The sequence below is a fragment of the Mustela lutreola genome, chromosome 3, assembly GCF_030435805.1.
Source record: "Mustela lutreola isolate mMusLut2 chromosome 3, mMusLut2.pri, whole genome shotgun sequence".
Classification (NCBI taxonomy): domain Eukaryota; kingdom Metazoa; phylum Chordata; class Mammalia; order Carnivora; family Mustelidae; genus Mustela; species Mustela lutreola.
The window spans coordinates 174,673,897-174,700,492 of record NC_081292.1 but is presented as its reverse complement, the minus strand read 5'-3'; the positions used below and the strand labels follow the sequence as shown (position 1 = coordinate 174,700,492).

Below are 26,596 nucleotides of genomic sequence, written 5' to 3'. Positions count from 1 at the left end.
TAAGTCTAGAATGGAAGAGCCTGTAGAGGTCATTTACCAGATGCCTGAATCACCTTTATGTGTTCATCCCATCTCTGAACACTTATGAAAAAGCTCATTACTTTGCCCAGAACTCAGTAGAGGTAGCAAATTTAATTCTATCATTATTATAGGAAATTTATTTCTTCACAGGAAAAAGAAAGCAGTGTTTAGATCTACTGCCTTTTTTCATTTCTCCTACACACGTCTAAGCCCTAAAACAATACACAGGGTCTTTCTACCTTAATATATGGTTGCCGCCAGATGTAGACTATAGAATGCAACACTGGCTAGGAAACCTTCCTTCACCTGCCTCTCAAAGGACTGGCTGACAAAACCCTGCTCATTTAATCTTGTAAGGGCAGGGTGTGTTATTAATTGACATTGATAATTAGTATTACTTTTAAAAAAAATTTTAGTTATTTATTTGAGTGGATGGTGGGGAGAGAGAAAGAGAGCAAGTGAGCACACATGAGTAGGAGGAAGGGGTGGAGGGAGAGGAAGAAGCAGACTCACCCTGAGCACTGAGCGGGACACGGGGTTTGATCCCAGGACCCTGAGATCATGACCTGAGCCAAAAGCAGACGCTTAACTGACTGAGTCATCCACACACCCCCAATATAAGTTTTTAAAAATTTTAAACAAAACATGATATTCATAACAGAGTAGCCCTACAAATAGGAAGGTAAATAAATGACTACACAGATTTAAAAGTAGCTTAACACCTGCATGAATTTTTCCCATCATTATCAATACACTAAGAAAACATCAAGTCCATTCATTTCACATTTTTTTATATACTCCTACATAAATATTATTTAATGTATGTAAGCCAAGTTTTTGGTTGGTCTTATTTTCAAACGAATGAGCTGACATAAATTTTCATTCACCATAGGAATCCATTACTTCTGTACCATCTTAAATGTGAAGCTTTGTTTTAGGCAATCTCTAAAATGTTCACCCTTGATTAATTTTGAAAAGTGCTTTCAAAACTATAACCCAAGTAGACTTTGCTTAAACAAATTAATTCCTCCTTCAGCTTCCAGGCACATGAACAGGGCTTGAGTCCAATTCTGTGCTTTTCTTCTTTCAAATCACTTCTCTTTAGACCAAAGGGATCACTCCCTGGAAGACGAGTCAGAAGGAGTTATGATGGACCGAGGAAAAAGGGTATCTTCGCCGACAAGCTTACCAAAGGAAGAAAAATAGTCAATAAAATGGAGTTGTCATAAGAATAGCTTGAAGTCTGTGGCTTTGATTGATGAATTCCTTTTGCAGTTACTGAGGTAAACCAAAAATAAATCCCTATATCTTTTGCCTCTTAGGTCATTCAGACAGAATGTGTTTTCAGAGATGAAGCATCATAGCAACAGCAAATCTGCTAAGTTAACAGAATACCATGGTGAAGGTCAGTGTAAAATAAAAAAGGTAAGATAAAATAAAGGCAGAAACATTATGCTGCTCTCACTAATTGAGCAACATATCCCTTTCTTCCAATACTTCCTTGTCAAGAACAATGAATAAGCATTTGAAAGAGTCTTAAAACCGAAATAAACTTTTTTGAGCTCACATCCACCAGGTGACTTGGGAATTTGGGGTGATAAATGAAGTCCAAGCCTTAATTTTCTGATCGGCCTTTTAGCCTGCATCTACCTCATATTATTATCAATGTTCCTAGATTAAAAAAATGCAGTGACAGAGAATTATCTTTGCTATAGATAAATCTATCCATGAATTTCTGGTTGGAAAAAAAAATTCTAGTGTCTTTCAAGAATACATGACTAAAGTCTTGGGGGTTGGTAAAACAATTATATAGGAACAAATGGTGGCATAAATAGACAACTGGGCCTTCTGTGCAATTAGTACTACAGAGAATGACTCAGTTTTAGCTATTAGACATTTATCATCATTTGCCAGATCTCATTTCATGTTTAATCACCTTCCCGCCAACAACTAGATGGCAAATCAAGTCATGTAATATCTAGGGGAACATTTTAACAATGTTTATTTTGTGGGTTCACTTTGAAATTATATTCCTTAAAATTAAAAAAAAAATCAATGCTATTTAACAAGTTTTTTTTTTTTTTTTTAAAGATTTTATTTATTTATTTGACAGACAGAGATCACAAGTAGGCAGAGAGGCAGGCAGAGAGAGAGAGAGAGAGAGAGGGAAGCAGGCTTCCTGCGGAGCAGGGAGCCCGATGCGGGGCTCGATCCCAGGACCCTGAGATCATGACCCAAGCCGAAGGCAGCAGCCCAAACCACTGAGCCACCCAGGCGCCCCATATTTAACAAGTTTTTAATGGCTGCTCTGGACATCGAGTGACCCCTGTTAAATGTTTTCAGAATAAAATAAACAAAAGTGTCTTCTGAAGTTGGACTCCATGTATTACAGGAAACTCCCATTCTCACCGCCCACCCCGCCCACCCCAGGGAAAATCTTGCTCTCTCTTGACTAACACTCACTCGTTAACTTTACACAAAAATGAAATGCTCTCAGATGGCACCTCCACCTGTGGCAGACTTGTATACAGTTGTTGCATCACTAAGCTGTACATCTGAAGCTAACATCACATTGTGTGTTGACTATGCTTCACTAACAAAATAATAAAATACAAATAAATAAATTTTTTAAAATGAGATGCTCTTCTTCAGGGACAATATCAACTCTACCTTCAATAAGTCTGATTGTGAAAGGATATTAAGCTACCTTTAACTGGAGACTGGAAGCTACTGACTCTAGAGTTAAGAGACCCTGCTTGGGTTACCAGCCTTCATGGTATAGAGTAACATGGGCTAGAAAAAGAAGCCACAGTGAGTTTCAGGTCGGGGATGACAGCATGGGGAACTCCAGGGACCAACTCCCCAGTGAAACAGATGGCAAAACCCATAAAAGCAAACATCTTAATTTTCAAGAAATTGTCCTCAGGACATACAGAAAATAAAGAAATATTTTTAAAGAAGATCTAACACTCAGAACAGGGAAAGTCTGTAGCATTTAACCCATTTAAACCACAGCTCACTTTCTTCTTTCCCTGCCTCCCCTTCACCCAGTTCAAACTGACAGGGCCATTTAGGTTCCCCTTCCCCTCCCAAACAAGGGTTACTGTCTCTTACCGAGATTCAGAGATGGCCAGCATTTCTCAACCCGCCTAACTCTGAATTGAAGAGGTTAAATTCTTGGGGAGTAAAGCCAAGAAGTCAGGGGCTTCTTTCCTCCATCTGGGCCCCACTCAGGGGCTACCCCAGAGCTGGCAGACTGATAACACTAAGGCCATGACCACCCTTACTCAGCCTGCTTGTAGAACCGAGGTTCAAGGGGCACCCTGGACTGAGAGCTCTGGAGGCTACTGCCCCACCCAGTACTTGGAAAATCGATTCAGAAAGTTTGTACCCTGGAGGAAATGTAGTCTGTGACAAAGGAGAGCTCAGAAGCTCTCCCCAAAGGAACAGAGATTATCTGAAATGGAATCTGTGGAAGTTCAAGATAAGGGCACTCTCAAAAACAGGAGCTCCTCTTAATTAAAATCAACAAGCCAAACTGCAGGCCAGTCAGTTTACTAGAGGGAACCAGGAAAAAAACATAGCTAAGAAGATCCCTCATAGGGTCAGAGTAAAACTCAAACCTGGTCTCAAAAATTATGCCTGCCTAAATTTAATTGGATCAGATGGCTGAGCAATGTAAGCTCTAGAGCATTGTTAAAAGCAACAGAGCAGTCAGCTGGTAAAACAGTAAAGTCAAACAGGCAGGGGTATAATATCAAATGAAGCAGGCAACTTAAAAGAAAGATCAGAAGAAGACAAAGAGAGACTTGCTAAGACCAATGTCATCCTAGGTGACTGTGCCTAGGTCCAAGGCTGTGCATCTCTGAGGAGTGACACCAAAGGTTTCACACTATAGTGGGAAAATAAATTTCACTAAAGCAACCTGGCCTAATCAAAAACAAATTTTAAAAAATCAAATAACAACAAAACAAGCCCAGGAGAGAGAGGGAATCAGTGTTCAGAGTTGCTATATTATCTAAAACGTCCAATTTTCTGAGCTTCTTAAGATGCAGAGATTCTTTGCTAGTATTTCCATACCCCTCAAAGGGTCTGGTAGAGTAGTCTGCACCTAGTAAGACCCAATAAATGCCAGATGGATGAATAAGCATAGACTTGAGATGAGATCTTAATGAAATTTATACCTATGAATGATGATATAACCAGCTATGTCAGATATAATCGACAGTAATTTATATTCAAACATGTGACAATCTTAAACTTAATAAAAACAACCAAAAAAGCTAAGTATCTTAGAACTTCTCAATAATACTAATTTAAGGTCTCAGCTTGGATTACTAATGCAAATCTTTTCTGCCAATCCTATAATGAAGAAATTATACTTTTTATGACATTTTGATACAATAATTATATTTTACAGAGCAGGGGACCTACCATAATATTGAAAAACTAAACTCATTGCACTGAGAGCTGTTGGATTTGGGGTTTGGACTTGGCCTTTCTACTAATTCACTCCATAGCCCTGAGTAATCCCTTCTCCTCATTGCAATCTTCTCTTCTCTCCTAAAAAGTGGGAGGGATGGGCAATATATCTTCTTAGGTTTATTCCAACCATTGGGTTCTACGACATCGCAAATGGAAGCTTAGCTACTTAGTTTGACATAACAGGAAAACACCAGTGCATTCTGTTTTCTTAGCATGTGGTATAAATATGTGTTCCAGTTAATATTATATTTTGGTGCTACCAGTAGGCTCTGGCAAATAAATACTGTGTTTCCAATGTCAAAGTTTGCCAATGTCAAAGTGTTTCTTCACTGGCCTGTGATTTAGTGTAGCACTTTAAAAAATCAGGAGAGTGATGGTGAATCAGCTTCTTTGGAATTCATATTCAGTCCAATTGCAAACTAGAGCCATGGTCTTGAATTAGACACTGAACTGATTCACCAGCCCCTGGAGGTATTCTGTGATGCTGAGGGTGGTAGTGGGGACTGGGGATGTAATTTATTCCTACCACCAGAACCTTAAAATAAATCTAGGAATTTGTTGCTGCAGAAAATTTCAGGAGAAAAAGATACCAGGGTGTTTTTTGCCCCCCCCCCCCACCACTGTGTTTGCTTTTGATTTTTGCATGTTTAAATCTTTAGAAGAAATATGTGGGGCATTAGGCAATAAACTAGTGACAGTGAGAATGGAAATGCACAGCCAGACTTGAAAAATCAAAACAGATTTTGGTAACCAATTAGAAATGAAAAGTAAAGGAGAAACACAAGATGAGTGTGATTCTAAGGAGCATAGCATGGGAAATGTGTAGGTTACAAAACCATCAATGGAAATTGAAAATTTGGAGGGCAGTACATATTTTTAGATACTTAATTCTAGTTATACTGAATTTGGGTTATTTCTGAGATGTTTGGCTGGGTGTATCCAGCAAGTAGCTAGAAATAATTCTATAGTACACAGATAACGTCACTGGCATATAGATTTGGCTAAAGTCATGAGGTATGGATGAACATGAAAGCAGTGAAAGCAGTCATGAAAAAGGGACCAGGCTTTTGCACAGACCTTTGGAAAACGCCACCACAAAGTGCCAGGTGGTGGAGAGCAAAAGTTCAGAAATAAAACAAAGAAGTAATGACCCTAGAGGCAGGAAAACAATTAGAAGAAAAATCTTCCTGAAGCCATGGAGAAAAGAGCTAGTTTTCAGAATCTGGGTGGTGGTATGAGTTCAGTGCGTTCTGCTAAGTATTATAAATAGTGAAAATACATCAGTGGATTTGGTGACATGGATAAGAGCAATTTCAACAGAATTGTGAGACAGCCAAGTAGTAGACAGGTAGCAGAGATAGTACACTTTTTATTAGTTTTTAAGTTTGGTGATCATGGAATATGTGATGGGATGGTTTCACAGGCAGAGAGGACTAGGAAAGTATCTTTTGTTTGTCCTAATATGTGCTTTTTAAGGAAGATTTGGAGTAACATAAGTATATGTAAGAATGGAAAAGTATATATAAATAATAACAGCACAACAGTGAATAGTATTTTTATTAAGAACGATGACCACTTTTTCTTTTAAGATAAAGCGATTTTGAAGGAATGCAATATTAAAGTAATTGACACGCTAACTGTTGGTTCCTAAAAAGTAAGGAATGCAGGAAATTACAGTGAGTTTCCCAGGAATTAATCTGAAAGAAGAATGCAATATTTTTCCCTAAGTTGTCATGAATAAACAATGCTTAAAACTTGAAATGACTGTTTTGTATGAACACAGTTGGACTAAAAAAGTCTGTAAGAATTTTTGAGGCAAGAGGCTGGCTCTAGGGTAGTCTAGCACAGGGAAATAGCATGGGCAAAGGGAAACTGATATTTGAAGAATGGCAAGTATTTCAATGAACTTGGGGAAAGACGGTAGCTGAGAGAGAGGGCTAATCAAAAGACAAATTTGGACAGGGCAGATGGTGAAGGGTCTCATAGTGGATGCTTGGGCCCAAATCTTTTGGACCACTCTTTTTTGGTTGGGTCTTCGTGAAGTGAATTGTTTATGTACTAGAACAACACTTTCAATAGAAATATATTCTACATAATATTATAAAAAATGTATATAATATATAGTATATATTATATGTATATGCATACATGAATATATGTACTTATATGCACACATATGAATAAAGGAAATAAGCTGACATAATTGATGTCCACTGTCCTTTATTTTCCAGATTAATCAAGACTTTATTTTCCAAATCATCTTTTAGAGAGAGTACTCATCTTTCAGAGAGTACAGAAGATGGTCTTGTCTATTCATGGAGAGTGGTAAAAACCTGGACAAGCTAATTTAGGTAATGAGAAAGAGGGTTGTAATAATGTACTTGGTCCTACACTAACAATTTTTGAGCTGGAGAGCACTTGAGGGATTGTTTAGTGAAGGAAGTCCTGAATTCAAAGGCAAATAGAAACTGGCAGGTAACAAGAATGACAAAACAAGTGTTTACCTGATGAAATGGCAGCTGTCAGAAATGAGTGCTACCAGCTCATTCTATCCAATAGATGTGCTCTGTTTTGTTCATACAACATTGAAAGAAAATTTTATAACTGTTCAATTTTTAGAAATCAGATTTCATGTAGGTAACAAAATTTCTGAGTTCTCTTAAAAATGAGACCTTCAACCCAGGGTCCATATTCTCATTTGGAATTGAAATGGGCTGATATGCTCATTCTTTTTGGTTTGTGGTAGAAAGGGTGGAAAGAAATAATCTGGGTACCAAGAGTTGATCCATCAGGCATCAGAATTGGGGCACTATTCTTTCTTTTTGCTTTCTAGTTATCTGTTATGTAACTGCATTGTATTTGATAAAAGAAGGAAGATACGTTGTAAATAAATGTACTACACCTCAATCTAAAAATTGGTTGCCTGGGATGTTCCAGTGATACTGGAATCTATGTATGGTAGAGGCAGCAGCCATAAATTAATGGACCTTGACCCACATGTAGCTATTTTGAGTTGGTTTTGATTGTCCCATGAATTTTCCTTTTCAGTCCTCCCTCCCAGTGCATATGGCCAATGATGGGGGTGGGGGTAATAGGTGAGCGAGAATCACTTGGGAGTAGTGGAGGTTTTACTTTCCCTCCGTGGCTCTGCAGGCACGAGGGCAGCTCAAGTTGAAGCCTATGAATAGCAGATATTTTAGGAGAGACTAGGGGTTGTAGTTGGAGAAACTTTAGAGCAGCAATTGCAACCGGGTTAGATTTTGCCCTTCATCCACCACCCCAGCCAGGAGAGATTGGCAACATCTGGAGGCATTTTTGGTTGTTACAACTGGAGACTAGATGCTACTAGTATCTACTGGATGGAGGCCAGGGATGCTGCTAAATACCCTCATATGCACAAAAAACTCCCCCTACAACAAAGAATCATCCAGCCTAATCCAACAATAGGGTCAAAGCTGATTGATCCTGCTTAAGAAGAAATCATCCCTGTGTGCCTAATGAAACTACCAGAGCCACTATTGACTTAGGTTGTCTGCTGAATTATTGTTTTAAACTAAATCTAAGGCACAACTTAGCAAGGGGCAAACCTTCCTTAGTCTCTTCTGGCCTTTCAGATGTTTCTGGAAAGAACACTGAATGCCTTGGGGTTATCCGACCCAATTTCATCATGACAGATTTTATGGACTAGCCATTGTGTTTGGTACTGTCTGAAATGTAAGGAAAGGGCTGTCTCTGGTCTTAATAAGAGAGTAATATTCAAATACGGAAGGGCAGAAATTCTTCTCTTAGCACTTTCATATTTCCTAATAAACCTGGAGGTTGAGCTTATATGGTTACAAAAGAGAGAAATAGTATTCCAGAGGCTCTGACCTAGAAAGCAGACATCCTACCATAGTTATTAGTGAGGCCCACTTTTTAAATTTCTTCTTCTTGGGGCACCTGGGTGGCTCAGTCATTAAGTGTCTGCCTTCAGCTCAGGTCATGATCCCAGGGTCCTGCGATCCAGTTCCACATGGGGCTCCCTGCTCAGCAGGAGGCCTGCTTCTCCCTCTCCCACTCCCCTTGCTTGTGTTCCCTCTCTCAGTGTGCCTCTGTCAAATTAATAAATAAAATCCTTTCTTAAAAAATTCTTTTTTTTTTAACTTGATAGTCTAAGTTGTAAAAAAAAAAAAAAATGCTATTACTTCTAACTAGTTTTCTTGGGATTCTGGAAGAACTGATTAAGAAAGACATGTTGATCCAAACAAACAATTCTACTAAAAAGAAATAGAAATTATATAGTCAATATCCTTAAAGCTGAAAGGTATTTAATGAGGAACATTGTTTATTGTTTTCAGTTTTTCTTGATTGATAGGCTTTCCATTCAGAGGAAAATTGCTATAATAGCAGGAATTGTATGAAATTTGAAACTCAAAGCTATTCTAAGCTATTTTAATAATGCATTCTTCTGTCAAAATGAATTTTAAAGAGACAGTTAAGAAATGGCATGAATACCAAGGTTTAAAAGTACACTCAGGTTTATTCATCGTACTCTACTTGAAGCACAAAAATATCAGGATACATAAAATGCTCCATTTTGTATTTGAAACTCAGGTTTACATGCTTAAATAATAATCTCTTGCTTTTGGGGGGGGGACCCTGGGACATGGGGATCACCATTTGAGCACTTATCAGAATACCTCATGCTCAGTTGAAAACCCTTTTTTCTACCTACATACCCTCTCTGGTTTGACGGATCTTCTCTACTCTCCGAGGGTCCCTGTGAAGACCCTCAACTCTTATCTCTCAATCTGATCTTGCCGACAACACTAAGTTGTACACCCAACTACCAACTTGACATTTCCACGTGGATGACTGAAAGACATTCAGCACCATCCTCCTTCTCCCACCCCAACTTGCTCCACCATTACAGTCAATGAACCTCCATCCATCTAGGAGCTCAAGCCCAAACCATAGTACTTATTCTTGACTTCCCTCTTTCCTTCATCCAACCGATTAACTTGTCTTGTTTAATATATATTATGTACAATTTTGGAGTCCTTTTTTTTTTTTAAAGATTTTATTCATTCATTTGACAGAGAGAGAGATCACAAGTAGGCAGAGAGGCAGGCAGAGAGAGAGGAGGAAGCAGGCTCCCTGCTGAGCAGAGAGCCCAATGTGGGGCTCGATCCCAGGACCCTGAGATCATGACCTGAGCCGAAGGCAGAGGCTTAACCCACTGAGCCACCCAGGCGCCCCTTGGAGTCCTTTTTTATACATAATTATATCATGAGACTTTCTTTCCATGTGCTGAACTACTTTTATTTACAAACCTTTGTAAAGAATGTATTAATCTTCACGGTATAAATGTCCAACATTTATTTAACCATTCCTATATTTTGGGTCATGCAAGATTTTTCTATTTTTTGCCATCACATGTTGTTGAGTTCATTGAATACGTAGGCATGTTTACTATGTACGGGCACTGTTCTAAAACTTTAGACATGTTAATGCATCTAATCCTTAACAATCCACAAGATAAATACTATAACATCTCCCTTTGACAAATGAGAAATCTGAGACACAGAGAGACTAAACAGCTTGCTTGAGATTATACAGCTAGAAAGGGGAGGTGGGATTCAAATCAAAGCAGCCTGACTCCAGAGTCCATGTTCTAAATCAGTCTGGTGTGTTGTGCTGGGTTCATTACCTTGCAAGCTGACTGTATTTTAAATCAGTCCCTATGTAACTCTGGTCATTTCTTTAGAATCTATTTCCAGAAGTGGATAAATAGTCACAAATACTTAAAATGTTTTTGATAGTACACATTACAAAGATTTTCTTCAGAAATATTTTACTAACTTTGTCAATTTCCACTCCGTATGTTGGGTTGAGAGGGCCCTCTTAACTGTGCTTACATCAACACTGGATATAATAATTTTACAATCTTAACCAGCTTTTTGGAAACAAGTTCTATAAGAGTTATAGTTGATTATCCTTGGTTATTAGAGCAGTTAATTATTTTTTCAAGTCTAAATTAACAATTGTGTTATTCTGTAAACTTTTAAAAGATTTTATGTATTTATTTGAGAGAGCGAGCACAAGCTGGGGAGAAGTGCTGAAGAAGAGGGAGAAGCAGACTCCCCGCTGAGCAGGGTACCAGTGTGGGGCTGGATGACAAGACCCTGGGATCACGACCTGAGCAAAAGGCAGATGCTTAATCCAATGAGCCACCCAGGCGCCCTTTCAGTGAATTTCTTATGTTTGGCTTTTTGCCGACTTTGATATCAGTTATTTCACTTTTTCATAATGAATTCTGGCCCTTCTTTATCATTCTTTATGCATTGAGTCTAACACCTTGAGACTATACACACACACACACACACACACATTTGTTACTTTGTTTTTCATTTTGTTTCTATTGTTTACTGAAGTGTAAGCATTTAAAAATTGGTTTCTGGAGCTGCATTGAGCTTAAATAGTCATACAAATAACCACCTAGATTTCCCTTTTAATCCTTTTTCATATTATGAATTATTGGAAGTCTTATTCCACCTGTTTAACTAATATTTAAATATACACTGTAATTCCTTGAGCCACTAAATAAAATCAAGGATCTTAATTTTTATTGTGCAGCATTTTACCTACAATATAGCGACAGAATACGAACTCAATTTCCGATTCAAATAAACTTGTAAAAACTCCCTCCTAGTTTGGATCCATGGCCTTGATAAATATACAGACTAGGTCTAACGTCTACACCCATATTACTACTGTACTATTTGGTCACACACTGTAGGTGCAGACCTCAAGTTGTATCAGAAGCTCTACCTCAGGGGCACCTGGGTGGCTCAATGGGTTAAAGCCTCTGCCTTTGGCTTGAGTCATGATACCGGGGTCCTGGGATTGAGCCCTGCATCGGGCTCTCTGCTCGGTGGGAAGCCTGCTTCCTCCTCTCTCTCTCCCTGCCTGCCTCTATGTTTACTTGTGATCTCTATCTGTCAAGTAAACAAATAAATAAATATTTAAAACAAAAAAACAAACAAAACTCTACCTCAGTTCAATTTATCAAGTTTCTAGGTGTCAGTTTCACATGTGTGACCTTACAGATTTAGAGACATCTGGTTGCTTTGGTGGTGGGGTTCTTTTATCTATCACCCCTCTGTGTCATGCTTTACCATAAAGTGTTCTTTCTAATTCATGGACTTCTAGAGTCTTGGTCAAGTTTAGTGGAACTTTTTTCACTGAGAGTCAACACTTTCTCTGGGACTCGTGGATTTCCCAGAAAGCCTCAGGAACTACTGCTCAGGGCCAGGTGAGGTCACACAGACCAGTTGTGGGCATCTGCTCGACGGTACCCCAAGCTGCCTTGCTTTCTGTTTCATCTAGGGCTGGATTAAGAAGCAAGTCTCCAAAAAATTCTTCTGGATCAATCATGGGTAGGGGAGGTGGGTACAAAAACCCCTGGAAATCAGCATAGACAAAATGTAATTTACCAGAACTGCTCAAGAGCAGTCCTGGATGAAGTTGGCAGGAATAATCTACCATGGCTGAGGGTTGAGAGCTCCCTCTCAGGTGGGCAAGTGACCCCTGACAGTCCCTGCACTGCCTCCTGAGAGTGGATTCCCTTAAATACAGAGCATTTGTTCTGCTCAGGCTGCCTGACTTCCACTGTCAGCACTTGGTTTTTCATTTCTATGGGGGAAGCATTAACTTCTCCTTGAAAATTGTTGAATAAATATTTAAAGAACATTATTGTGCAGTTGGTACCAAATTATGAGCCTGAACAAGGGTTTCTGCAGCTCTGGGTTCAATCCTGGTTTTAAATATTTATATTCCACATTGAAATATGCAGGGGTAAAGGGACATCGTGTCTGCAGATCCTTCTCAAAAGTTTTAGAAAAAAAAAAATTCTATATGGACACTTACACATAGATGCATATACACACACAAAGGGAAGGATAAGCAAAGGCAGTAAAATGTTAGTATGCAGGAAATCTGAGAATTCTAGAAATTTCTGCAATTTTTCTATAAGTCTAAAATTAAAGAATTTAAAAAATAACTTCCAAACCTGATATTTTAAGGAAAAAAACATTAAAGTTCCTAGAAAGCTTGGTAAACACCTAGACAAGATAATGTAAAATGTCCTTTCATTGTTCTATTATATTTTTCCTGAATCATGGAAGTCTAGATTTTTCTATAGATCAGCATACCAAGTAGAGTGTTTGTCTCTTCCATAACTTACCTTTTTAAAAATTTTATAATAGACTTGGTATAGAAATATTTTGAGAAATAGTATAGAATAAAGAACAGTCATCCAAGATGCCATTTTGTCATTTTTGCCACTGAGTTGCATTGACATCAGAGGCTCACTAAACAGCTGTCAAATATCTTCATAGTTTTGCAATATCTTGTGTGGGATGTTGAAGCCTGCCTGAGAATTTAATTTGTTTATTTAAGAATTGAAGGCAAATGTAACACATTTTAAAATACTGTGATTCGTCAATTAAGATGTACACTGGAAGGTGTAATTTATTTGCAGGATGATAGCCAAGTCTTAAAATGACCAGTAAGGAAAGATACTGACAGTAGCTATAAATAGAAATAATGTGAATTGTCAAGGTAATTTTAATGAAGCATTAAAACAAAAGAGATTTCTGAAAAAAAAATTAGATGTGAGTAAATAGCAAAGGGTAAGAGCAAATTAAAAAGTAAATTAGTTTTAAAATAAAAAAAAAAAGTCAAGAGACTTGAAAAGTCCAATTCCTACTCCTTGTGTTAAGGACCTCTATTAAGATAATGCCTCAGCTGTTGGGTTTGGAAATTGGCTTCCAATTCCATTAACCTCCTCCACATTTCCTTCGTTTAAATAATCAGGTTAGGGTCACTTGGATGGCTCAGTCGGCTAAGCATCCAACTCCTGATTTTGGCTCAGATCATGATCTTGAGGTTGTGAAATGGAATCCAGCGTTGGGCTCCTCTCTCAGCTCGGGGTTGTTTTGTCTCTCCCCCTCCCCCTTTTCCCCTTCCCTTGCTCTTTCTCTCTCTCTCTCTCTCTCAAACAAAAACATAAAATCTTTTTAAAAATCAGGTTAAAAAGAAGACTCTGAAGGTTAAGGTTGCTGTATTTTTTTTTTTCGGGAAGACAAATCAGAAAGAAAATGAAATTATATAGTTTGAGAGGAGAATTCTATTTAGGAAAACATAAGCAGGGGGTGCCTTGGTGGCTCAGTGGGTTAAAGCCTCTGCCTTCGGCTCAGGTCATGATCCTAGAGTCCTGAGATCGAGCCCCGAATCGGGCTCTCTGCTCAGGAGGGAGCCTGCTTCCCTCTCTCTCTCTCTGCTTGCCTCTCTGCCTACTTGTGATCTCTGTCGAATAAATAAATAAAATCTTAAAAAAAAAAAAAAAAGGAAAACAAGCAAATTGTTTATAATTGATACCTAGTGAAAAACATTCAAGGATGACCTCTAGGGGGCTGCTTGAACCAGACTTCCTGGCAAGTTATTCTGTTTGGTATATCTGACTGCTTCAAACTACTCTTCATTAAGGCTCTTCATTTTAGCTGTGAAATGAATGCAGTTCTCTATTGAAATAGTAACTAAAAAGAAAAAGAAAAAAACTCCTAACAGTCTTACTGACCCATGTGCACCATACTCTGATGGTTTTCCAAGTCTGAGTTTGTCCCTCAATAAAAATTTTAAGTGGAAGTCTTGAATTCAGAAAATGTTGGTATGCTGAGGTTCTGAGTTCTAAGAAACTGCAAGTCCAGACACTTGGACTTCAGTATGTTGGATCCTAAGCCAATAGAAGTTGGATCTGAAAAAGTTGGCTGCTAATTTTGATCAGGAAGAAATCAGTTTAAGAAGCAAAGCTCTATGATTAACATAGAGCTATGAACAGAGTACGAAGTGATAAAATATGAGCCAACATTGCTACAGGTTTCTCAGATTCTGTTCTGGTTATTTGAAAAGAGATTTGGCTTTGGGATGATTTTATTAAACTGAATTTTAAAATGAAACTTGAATGAAGACATGATTTTAAAAAACAGTAATTTTTCCCTTAAATTATACCTTTCATTTCCATCCTGCCATGGAGAACTTGTTTTTGAAAGGCAATAAAGAACATTAATTAATAAAACCCTAACACCCCCCCCCCCAAATCCTGACCATTTTGGTCACTCCTATATATTGTTTTGATTAAAAGGTCCTGGTCCTTATTAGATATCTCCATGGTTCACCTCTGTTTTCTCTCTAGAATTGCTTCCCTTCAGCTCTGGACTCTGTTTCCTCTTTTCATCCTAGAAATCTGTGCCAAGTCAGAAAGAAATAAAGAAAGAAAGGATTCACACTTTAAGAAAAAGGAACTAAAGGATACTTTCAAGAGATTGGGACAATTTAGGACTGCAAAATAGGGATTTCAAAATTTCTTTTAGCTTTAGAGTCATGGGTAATTTTTATAAACATGTGGGAAAACAAAATTTCCAGTATACCTTTTATTAGTGTTTGGGTTTTTCCCCTTTTGGAAAGAATAGAAAGAACTGTAAAGGCAAGATGAATCAGCTCAACTTCACTATTGTCATCTGACAATATATATATTGTCATATATATATATGTCAATATAATATAAAGGGACAAAGATTTAAGGAAGGAAGTCATGTGGTTTTAAGCCCAAATTTGAATCCACTGGGACTGGTGGGGAATGGGAGAAGAATTCTCTTCACTTAGGGAGACCCAATGGTAATCTTTAATCTGGCTATAAATTTAGCATTTCTAATTGCAGATCTTTAGTCCAGATTCCAAAAATGTAAAGATTCAAGAAGACCTCTTCACCTTCCACTGCACAATTTTTAGGGCCCCAAATTTCATGCCTTCTCCAAATGGGAGCCTTCATTTTTTAAAGGTTTTATTTAGTTATTTAATTGGGGGGGCAGGGGAAGAGAATCTCAAGCAGACTCCCAGCTGAGTGTGGAGCTCAACTCAGGGCTCTATCTCACAACTCTGAGATCACCACCTGAGCAGGAATCAAGAGTCTGATGCTTAACGGACTGAGCCACCCAAAGTGCCCCTCCGAGTGGGACACTTCTTAATACAGGAGCTGCTCAGATGACAGTTTTTTCCAGAATGTAGCTGGAGAGATTCTACCCTCCATTTCTCTTCCTTTTACAATGGACAGCTGTGTGATTAGAAACCTGTATCCTCAGATGCCTGCATTTTCTAACTGACCTCAGAAGTGAATTTGTAAAGGAGGTTATCACTGTTAAATTACCTGCCACCGAATCCCTTTGGTTTTCCCCAAAGATTTCTGGACAGCAACCAGTTATCTGGATAAAGGATTAAACATTCTAGAAGTAGTGGGATTAAAGTCATTTGCATAAACAGAGATTGAAATAAGTCTGTTGAATTGACTCTGCTTTCCTTGCACGATGAGACTCTGCAGTGTGAAATGTTTTACATCCTCTGTCTGCCAGTACTGGTTCTGCCTATTTTATATAAAAAGCTTCTTCATCCCATTTTCAGCTTCCTTCTTTTTTTGTTTTATTTTTTTTTTCTTTTAACAGAAATGATGGCATTCAACTTACCTCCAAGAATAGCTCAGAGCTGAAGTTCTCAGTTTAGTCATGAGAATTACATTTCTTTCCACTTTGGAAATGCTCTACCTCAGTCTCTGTAATTATGACCCCATAAGGGCTAGGTTATTTCAATTAGAATGAAATATGTGACTTTGTAGAACATACAGGAAGGAGCATCTTTCTTTTCTTTTCTTTTTTTTTTCAATTTATTTATTTTCAGAAAAACAGTATTCATTATTTTTTCACCACACCCAGTGCTCCATGCAATCTGTGCCCTCTATAATACCCACCACCTGGTACCCCAACCTCCCACCCCCCACCACTTCAAACTCCTCAACAGGAAAAATAAATCATATTATTGATTTCTCCTATCAAGAATATGTACCCACATATTAAGATAATAATTTTGTTTATAAGAACATTTCTTTCTTATAAACATTTATTTATAAGAACATGCCTTGAAAAGGAAGGTTTTGTATGTAAAGCTCAGCTCCTGTATATTAAAATTCATGGCTTCATAGTTCTTGTGTTGAAAAGGTTTTCAGATGATGACTATAACTTATAAGAATGGTAGAAAATTTCTATACAATTTTCATGTTGGAAAATAACCTACTAGCAGCAATTATAAAATATATTGAAAAGAATCCAAGAGAGCACTTGAATGGTCTCTTATTTCTCATCATCCAGTTCTATTTCTGAATCTCTTTCTCAGTAAGTTTTGAAAATATAAACATCGTTTTTCCTTTTCAGAGAACTGATCAGGTTAATTAACCCGTTGAAATGAGCAAAATGAGCGTAGAGACAAGAGCCCAGCATGACATTTTGTTAATGGTCCATATAAACCTGTTATGCATTTTCAAAACGATACTTTCCTAACCTTGTATTTAATGAATTATGAAACTTCCATCTTTAGCATGAGCACACGCGCCGGACTCCCTGCTTTCTCAAATTATACCCTGAGAGAGTTGTGTTTACTTACAGAAGCACAGTTTTCAGACTTGTCTTCCACAAAACCGATCTGGCAGGGAGTCCTCTGATTCTGTAGCCAGTAGTCTGTAGACTCGAGCAGGCTGTTGCTGCAAAGAACCTGGAGGGAATCGAGAAAATCTTCTTAGTGTTACATGGCCAGATTTTCTAGTTTAACAAGCAGCTGTTTTCTGAAGGATCTGTAGGTGTTTTCTTCACATCAGAGCATCTGGATACTGGAAAAAAACTTACATGACAAAAGCACCTCTAGAATGTGTAAAATATTCAGCCAGTTGTTGGTTTGAGAGGAATACGTTGATGTTAATACTAATGTTCCTTCTGTCATCAAATCCAGTATCTGGGAACTTCAATGATGTTCAACCTGTGGAAACTTCAAATGATTATTTTGGGGTATGGTACAGTTGACAATGGGGATCAAAGTTCATTTTAGTGGCAGTGTTGGTGCACTCTGGGGACATTTTCAATCTTAAAAAATTTAGTGTTTTTCCTTTTGGTGCAGTATTGCTACTGAAATGATATGCTTTCAGCTTCAGCTTTGCTAACATGTCTGTGAAACAGGGTTCAATTCTTTGTTTTTTTAATAGGGTTCAACTCTTACAGAATACCTAATGTACTTTGTTAAGTTCAAAAATTATTAAGGATAAGTAAATGTATCATGACAGTCATTTTCCATGTTGAAACAGCACAGTAAAACAAAACAAATTTGAATTTATGAACCAAACAAACCCAAATATGATTAACAAATAACTGGTTTCTGGGCTTGGATTTTAAAGCAAGGAAGAAAAATTTTATTTCTGTGACAAGACATTTTGAAGTTGCAATCTCATGAATAACCAAACAATTCAAATTCTAATATGTCTTAACACTACCCAAACAGTGTATAAGATTTTTCCCAACTTATGCGAGATTTCCAACGTTCCCCTGGTGCCCTCTACTTTATTAGGGTACACGTCTGCTAATATTTGACTCACTACCTTCACTTGAGCAATAGAATAGATTTAATCAGTTTGGTTATTGCCACAAAAATAGAATGACACTTCAATTACATACCATCTGTATAACAAAGGATTGTTATGCTGTACAGATAAAAACGTGTGAATTTTTGTCTGTGTGAGTTAACCAAATATAATTCTCGTATATTTTCCAAAACACTTCTTTTTTATTTTTGCTGAGAAATATTACTACCTTTAAATCTTTTCTCACTCAATGTTTATTATTACTAGAGATGACAGATTCCATTGTCTTTTTCTAGAAGAATACAAAGAGGCATGCAGTGGACAAGCAGGTAATTTTGAATGATGAACTTAGGCTATGACTGTGAACTAAAGCTGACAACAAGAGCTTCTCAGTTCTCTTGCACATTTTACCTAAACTGTGGTTCTCAAAGTGCAGGCTGGGCCTCCAGGGGTCTCTGAGATCTTCCAAGGAGGCCAGCCATCAAACTATATTTATAATAACAGGAAGACTTTATTTGTCTATTTCACCATGATTGTCTCTTAAGGTTCCCGTGGAGTTCTCCAGGACCCATGACAGTGTAAGGGCACAACTGACCGCATGCAGAAGCCAAGAGCAGAGTCTAGCTGTCTTATGTCAAGGGAGATATTAAGGAGATTTGCTAAATTCTAAAATGAAATCACTCCTCTTCTCACTAAAAGTATTTTTTTTTTAAGATTATTTATTTATTTATTTGACAGAGAGAGATGACAAGCCGGCAGAGAGCCAGGCAGAGAGGCAGGCAGAGAGAGAGGGGGAGGCAGGCTCCCTGATGGGCAGAGAGCCCGAAGTGGGGCTCGATCCCAGGACCCTGAGACCATGACCTGAGCTGAAGGCAGCGGCTTAACCCACTGAGCCACCCAGGTGCCCCTAAAAGTTTTTTTTTTTTTTTAAATAACACTTTAATTTTACATAAAAAACATGCATATTAATTCCTGCCTTGTTGATTTTAGCCATTTTTTTAAATAAAGACAACGTAGTGTGGCTATATACTATGGAATATTACACAGCCCTAAAAAGACTGAAATCTTGCCATTTGCAATGACATGGATGGAACTAGAGAGTATAATACTAAGCGAAATAAGTCATATGTAGAATTTAAGAAATAAAACAAATGAACAAAGTGGGGAAAGAGAGAGAGGGAGAAATCAAAACACAGATTCTTATCTATAGAGAGTCAAGTGATGCTGGTCAGAGGAGTGGGCATGGGGGGAATGGGTGAAATAGGTGATGGAGAGGAAGGAGTGTATCTGTCCTGATGAACACCAGGTGTTAAACAGAAGTGTTGAATCACTATATTTACACCTAAAACTCATATTACTTTGTATGCTAACTGGAATTTAAATAAAGACTTAAAAATATGCATGTTAATATGTAATGTGTTTATTATTGTTTTCAAAGTATTTTTAAAATAAAAATTATTATTATTTTAATGTAAATAATTTTTAAAAACCTTTCTTAGCTTTAATTGATAATTTGAAAAATGTCAGAAAGTACAACCCCTATAAACAAAAGCTTCACAAGGTCCTCAATAATTTTCTTAGAGTGTAAGGGAATTTCAATCCCCTCCCCCTCAAAACTGAAAACTATTGATCTAGACTCACTTTATTTAAAGTAGAAAAAGGCACTTGGTCCACCCCACTCCTCACTGCTAATCACTTTCTCTTCCAGCATGTAATAGAGTTGAGCATGGGTATGAGGGGTCCAAGTTGAAATCCTAGCTTAGTAATTAATGGTAGAATAATCTTGGGCAGCTAACTTCAATTCTGATTTCAGTTTGCAGACCTCCAGATGGAGAAAATAATACTCACCTGGTGGGATCATTGAATATTCAGGGCGATGACAAGTGTCTTACACTGTGGCATGCAGATAGCAGGTTATCCTCTTAATACGTGCTTTTCACTATTGCTATTTGAAATGAACTACAAAGGAAAATAGAAAATTGAATGCTTTCACTTGAAATTAGTGGATTTGAAAGCATTTCAGATCTGTGAAGACAAATTGTCATTAGCAAATATTCTAATCTAAGGTTTGATTTTGGTTCTGCATTTTATAGTATTAATAGTTACAGCTATGATTTTTTCTTGTATGTTTAGAGTGTGCTGGAAAATGTGTTAAACTTGTCTTTTTTTTTTTTTTTTTTTTTTTTTTTTTACCTTTTAATTTAATCCTTATTGCAATGCTACAAGGTAGGAGTTATTTTAAAGATAAGGATCTTCACAGAAATTGTTATTTTGAAGGTGAAATCTTGAGACTCAGAGAGATTTGAGTTTTTTACCCAAGTTGTTCAGAAACTGGCTTTGGATTTGGTTTTAAAAGTACCAAGGTCTTTAGGTGAAATAATTTAATTATGCAGTCCTCCATAACCCTTACAAAATGATTCTAATTTGGGGTATGTTTCCCAAACATTATGCACACCTCATATTTATTATTATAACTATACTTTCTCATGGACTTCCTTTTTTTTTTTTTCCCAAAGAGATAGAGAGCATGAGCAGGAAGTGTAGAGGTAGAGGGAGAGAGAGAATCTTAAGCAGGCTCCATGCCTAGTGTGGAACCGAAAGTGGGGTTCGATCTAATAATCCTGCAATGGTGATCTGAGCTGAAATCATGAGTCAGACACGAACTGAGTCACGCAGGTGCCCCATGGTTCTCCACTTTAAGGCTATTTTTCATGAGTGACATCCTAAGGTAACATTTTTCTTTAAGGAGAAGAAACATTTTGTGATGTAAATTATGATATTTAAATTAATCCACTTGGCCTGTATTGGAATTTCTCAAAACAAAACAAAACAAAACATGGCTTTACGTCTTTTTGTGTTAACACTGAAAGAAACCCATATTGTCATGCTTCTGCTCTTTGCCTTTCTGTGATCTTTAAAATTTACAACACCCATGGTTTCAGAATAGAGCTTTCATTCACTCTGAACTATAAGAATGTTAGAGACTTAAAAGGGAGACATCAAATGAACATACCAGTTAATAATACTTCACTGTGCAGTATAATAAACACTTCAACTATAATCACTTCTTAGTCATTGCAAAGCTCACTCCTCAAAAAGTAGGCACTGGGCATCTTCTGATTTCTATATATTCAAAGAACATGGAATTATGGTTGCAACAAAATATGTCAACAAATGAAAGCAACTGTCATTTATCAGAGCATATGAACTATTTTGGTCCAAGGTCAGCCTCAGGAAGAGGACAGAGTTCAGACACAAGTCACTCAGGTCTTTCAGTAAGTGGGAACTGGGTTGGCATGTTTTCCTAGTGAAACACTGAGAGGCAGAGATGGAGACACCCAAAGGCCTCAGCTTGACACCTCCCACTGTGAGATGCCCACAGCTGTGATACATACTGCCTCATGACGAGGCTGATGTGACCAGAGCTGGTTAACTTGCTGGATTTCTCCTGCATTTAACTTCTTCAACAGAGAAATGAGGGCAGAACAATGGATCTGTCAAGTCTTTTACTTTAAGGGTATTTTTGCACCTATTTTTAAAGTAAATAATAACCGAAAATATGCAAAGAACTTGTTCTGTCCTAGCTAGCCGTGAGGAAAATAAAGAGCTTTTTGGATCTGCTTACTCAGTGGAAAATGCTAGAAAGACTTCCTGTTTGGTTGTTCCATATCCCTGGGATACCGAGTGTCTTTTCTATGGTACATCTTTGGTTCAGAGGAAAGAGAAATGTCCGAGAAAAGAAGTCGCATTTAAAAATGAAACCTAAATCTTTCAGTGCCTTAGAAGAAATATTTTGAAGGAGCTTTGTTTGATGAAAGTCTTCACTCACTATGTAACCTTAAAAATTGAATTTTATTCATCATAATTAAAGAAATAGTTCACTTGATTATGTTAATAATGAAAATACAGTTGCCCTATACATTTCATTAATAGAGATAATACCTATATTCTTTAACTATTGACTAAATAATGCTACATTTACTGAGAATGTTCTGGACTAAGGCCCTAATATATATAGTACCTAAATTAAACCTCTGGACATACAAGGTAGAATTTAAGGCCCATATATGTAATGTGCTTAAAGAAGAGAACCTATAGCAGGTTCTCAATAAACATTAGCTATCATAACAATGATTATTCTCTTCTCCTGGGCTTAGAGGAGTCAATAGTTTACCTAGTTAGTGGTGAACTAGGATTTGAGACAGGCTCTCCAAATCCAAAGCCCCCATTTGCTGGTGCTCCTTTGCAAGTTGGTAAAATACGTAATTTCTTGTCCTTGTGTTTTAAGGAATCCCAGTCTATGTGTTTATTCATCTCTCTCTCTTTCTCAGGGCTCTTTCTGAGTGATAAGGAGGTTTGAGTCCCAGTTCCAAGGCTACTGTTTGGTTAAGTCACTCACTAGCTTCCAGCCTCAGTTTTTGTAAGCAATTAATGCATGTGATCTGAAGGCATGTAACTTCTACACTAAGCAGCATGTAATGCTCCCCCTCCTCCTCCAGCTTGCCCTCCCCCTGCCTTCTCCGCTCCCAGATATATGAAAGGCCAAATAAGCAAAGAGAATAAAAATTCAGCCTCAATAAACCACTTAGCATCATAGGTTAGGCAATTTTAACCTGTGAAGAGCTTTTAGACAAACAATTAGAGACGCAGGAATGCTAGAAGGAAGAATACATACTTGAAAATCTAATGATTTTGAAGCCTTATGAATATGACCTCCCTGCTGAGAGAATCACTTTCTGAGGGGGAAAAGAGAAAAACTCACCAGGTTCTCTATAGCTCATTTATTTATCCACTATTTTTAGTTGCAGGTTTATATATTTCAGATGAAGAGCTAATAATAAATATTCTGTGTGTTCACAAACTTGAAGTAATAACGACACATATTCTCATAAAAATGAACGGGTATTCTAAATAATAAAGAAAGATCCATCTGCTCCGTTTTTCAGTAATTTCTCTTTATTATAGAGAGATCCAGCTCATATAAATTTATTTTGATATGAAATGGGGAAAGAGAAATAAACTTTTTGTAACCTGGACACATTAAAGCAATGCCTTAAATCCTGAACTCTACACCTGAAACTAATGGTGTACATATGTTGGCTAATTGAATTTAAATATATATAAATACATATAGACAGATCCTAATTCAGCTCCCTCCTGCTAATCATTTCATGGACATTTATCAAGCTCCAGTGTTTAAGATATAGCCCTATACCCAATTTAGCTATTTTCCAAGCTTTGTCTCTAATTATTTTCCTGCACATATCCTGCTAGAGTCCACCAGTTTACTAAAAAGCACAGTCTTTATGATGCATGGGGTTTTCCTCATATCTTTTCATCTGCCCCCTGATTTTTTTTCCATCAATGTTCTTCCCCAACCATCAAGAACTAATTGAACCAAGGCTCCTCTCCCCATAGCAAGTGTTTCCCTCTTCTGGTGAAATCTCTATAATGAAAATGATATTTCTACCAGAATTTTAGAATGTGCATGTGTGCCTTTTCCTTCCAATTCTGATGTGGGTGCATGAGTATCTTACTCAATTTGTGTTCCACACTTATCTCTTGATATATAGCTGATACTAAGAAACTGCTTGTTGTTTGGCACCAGAACATTTTGTATTTGATGTAATGTATATTTGTAATTTTCTTTTTCAGTGATTGTGTTTCAGAAAGAAAACCTGTGAGTGATTTATTCAATACAAAGAAAATTTGAGAGTTAAATCTAGGCACACAATGATATTTTATGTTTCTGCAAGGCTTTTATTTCTCTTAAGGTTTTTATGCCAAGGTAACAAAGAATTTTAAATTAGAGCATGATCTGCATTTTTGTAGTGCTCTGCTATCAAAACATTATCAAATTTCATTTTCTGATAATTGTAAGTGTAAAGACGTAAAGCAGCCCCAAAGCTTTTAAGAGAGGAAATTTCCATGCGCTAAAAGGTTTTTCCACTGGCTGGTGTGCATACTGGGCCTTGTGTGTGCTCCGGAGATTTTTCTGCCTACCTGTTTCTGGTGAATCATTCCCAGGCTCAGGAATCATCCTCACATGAATTTTCTCATCAGTATTCTGTAAAGATTCAAGGGAACCTATGGCAAATTTCTGGAACTCTTTCCCTGTGTACCTTTCTTTTCTTTGGTATTCTGCCTTATGAATTCTAGCTACCATGGCCTCCACTAGTTTTTAAATTTGTCTCCTTAACTGAGTATGACTGGTTAGGCTTCATTTTGAGTTTCTCTTTCCTATGGGAACCAGGAAAGTGTCCTCAACCCTATGTGCAAACATAAGGTTGCCTTATTTGTTTCAATCGCTCAGTGTGTTTTCTGTAGCCTCTTTACAAATGCTTGAAACTTACTTCATATTGAACTTCTGATTTAAATGAAGCAGAATACAGAAAGTTTATTGATATGATATCATATTGCACTTGGCAACTAATCCTCTAAAAAATGAAAGGAAAACCTGCTTGTCCCTTGTTTGTGTATTAGCAAGAAAAATACCATCCCACTTGTCCAGTGTGTATTTGAACAAAGAATATTCACAATTGGGTGAAAAGCCTTTTGGAATGCCACTACCTTTTAAGTAAAAGGCCATATTTCTTCCCATACTTCAACCAAAACAGCATATCAACAGATTGAATACAAAGACAGAAAAAATAATTTAGACTTCTATCAAGCCAGACATTTTTTAAAATGGAAAAATGTAAAATGCTTCCACTCATTACTATTCTGGGAGAAAATATATTTTTTAATCTTTCAGTATTGTCAATATAATGGGCTTATTTTTTAGTGTTCATAGGAGTTCATAAAAATATTTTCATTTCTAATATGTTAGATATTAATACTTATAAGCCAAATAAAATTTCTTTAGTTTTTCCAAGTAGAGAAATTAAATATTACTATAATGAAGATTTTGAGAATTCATCATCTATTTCATTTCCTTAGATTTAATCATTATAATTTTTACTCATTTGAAGCAAACAAATGACAATTTTTTGTATGCTATTTTTTGTTCTTAATGTAAATGTATTAAACATTATGTTAAACTAAAAAATAAAAAAAAAGAGAGAGGAAATTTCCTAATGTATGCCTTGTGATTAATGATGGAATGCTGCTTAAAATTTACTGAAAAATACCATCAGAAAAATGGATTTTTTTTTTCAAAAGCAGAGATTCATCTGCTCCTCCAAACAAGGAGACTCAGAGAAGTTAAGGGTGCTGGAATTTTAAGACATCAATCAATGTGAACAGGGGCTTGGGTGACCGTTCCAGGGTAAGGAACCCTGGTCATCTGCTCATTCAACAGTTTCAAACAGACACTATTTTTAAAAGAAGTTGTAATACAAAAAACGTTTTGGAAACCACGGTTCAAAGAAATCGTTCTTACAAATGTGACACACGATTTTCATGGAAGAAAGAAAAAGCAAGAGCTCTAAAATAAAGGGAGCAAGAGAAGCCCATTGGAAGAGCCATGGCATCATTCCGAGAAGAATCTCCAGGCCCCACTGGAGTTCTAGACTCTAAGAAACGTAATTAAATGTTTCTTAGAGAAGAAGGCTATAGTGTGAGCAGGTCCGTCAGATTTGCATAGTAAGTGGGAGAGATGGCAAAGAGCTGATTAAGACGAAGGCAACTGCTCATAGATGTTGTCAACTCTGTGCTCTGTGGTTTAATTAATGGCATCTCTCCTGGAGGTAACCTTTCATGGAGATATCATGATCCTACATAATTCACTCCCTTTTGGTGTAAAGTTCTCTGAAGTTTTTTTTAAATTAATATTTAAGATTTTATTTATTTATTTGACAGAGAGAGGGAGAGAGAGAGGGAACACAAGCAGGGGGAGTGGGAGAGGGAGAAGTAGACTCCCCAGTGAGCAGGAAGCCAGTGTGGGGCTTGATCCCAGGACCTTGGGATCACGACCTGAGTGGAAGGTAGATGCTTAACCAGCTGAGCTACCCAGCTGCCCTGTAAAGTTCTATGAGTTTTTAAAAAGCACACATCATTGTGTCACCACCATCCTAGACTAGATGAAGAACAACGTTTCAGCTCCACCATCTCCCCAAATTCCTTCCTGCTCCTTATAGTCAAATGCTTCCTAAATCCCAGTCTCTGGCAGCCATTGATTTGATTTCTATCCCCTAAAATGTTACCTTTTTTAGAATGTCATGTAGGTGGAATCATGTAGCATGTACCTTTTTGTGACTTGTTTCTTTCACTTGGCCTAATGTGTTTGACAGTCATCAACATTGTTGTGTGTTTAGCATTTTTTTCTTCCTTTTATTGTGGGGTGGCGTTTCACTGTATGTATGTAGACAGATTTTTTTTATAAAACCCATTTACCAGGTGAAGACCATTTGGGCTATTTTTATTTTTTGGTAAATATCAATAAAGCTGCTATAAACATATGCCTAGTGATTTTTGTTAGAAATTAAGGTTTTGTCTTGCTTTGGGTAAGTACCTAAGAATGAAGTTAATAGGTAATATGATAACTTTTTAAGTCAGTCAGAGAAAGACAAATACCACCTGATTTCACTCATGCGTGGAATTTAAGAAGCAAAACAGATGAACGCAGGGAAAGGGAAGGAAAAATAAAATAAGAGGAAA

The 26,596-nt window shown here is 37.2% G+C and overlaps 1 protein-coding gene across 6 annotated transcripts in view; it reads right to left on the bottom strand.

Annotated features, from left to right (window-relative positions):
• SPHKAP (SPHK1 interactor, AKAP domain containing) overlaps nucleotides 1–26,596 on the bottom strand; it is a 172,233-nt gene that overhangs the window by 99,940 nt on the left and 45,697 nt on the right. For all 6 annotated transcript variants that reach the window (XM_059167805.1, XM_059167808.1, XM_059167806.1 and 3 more), the window contains one exon: nucleotides 17,035–17,142. In XM_059167805.1, coding sequence (XP_059023788.1) covers nucleotides 17,035–17,142 — 108 coding nt within the window. The remainder of the gene's footprint in view (nucleotides 1–17,034; nucleotides 17,143–26,596) is intronic.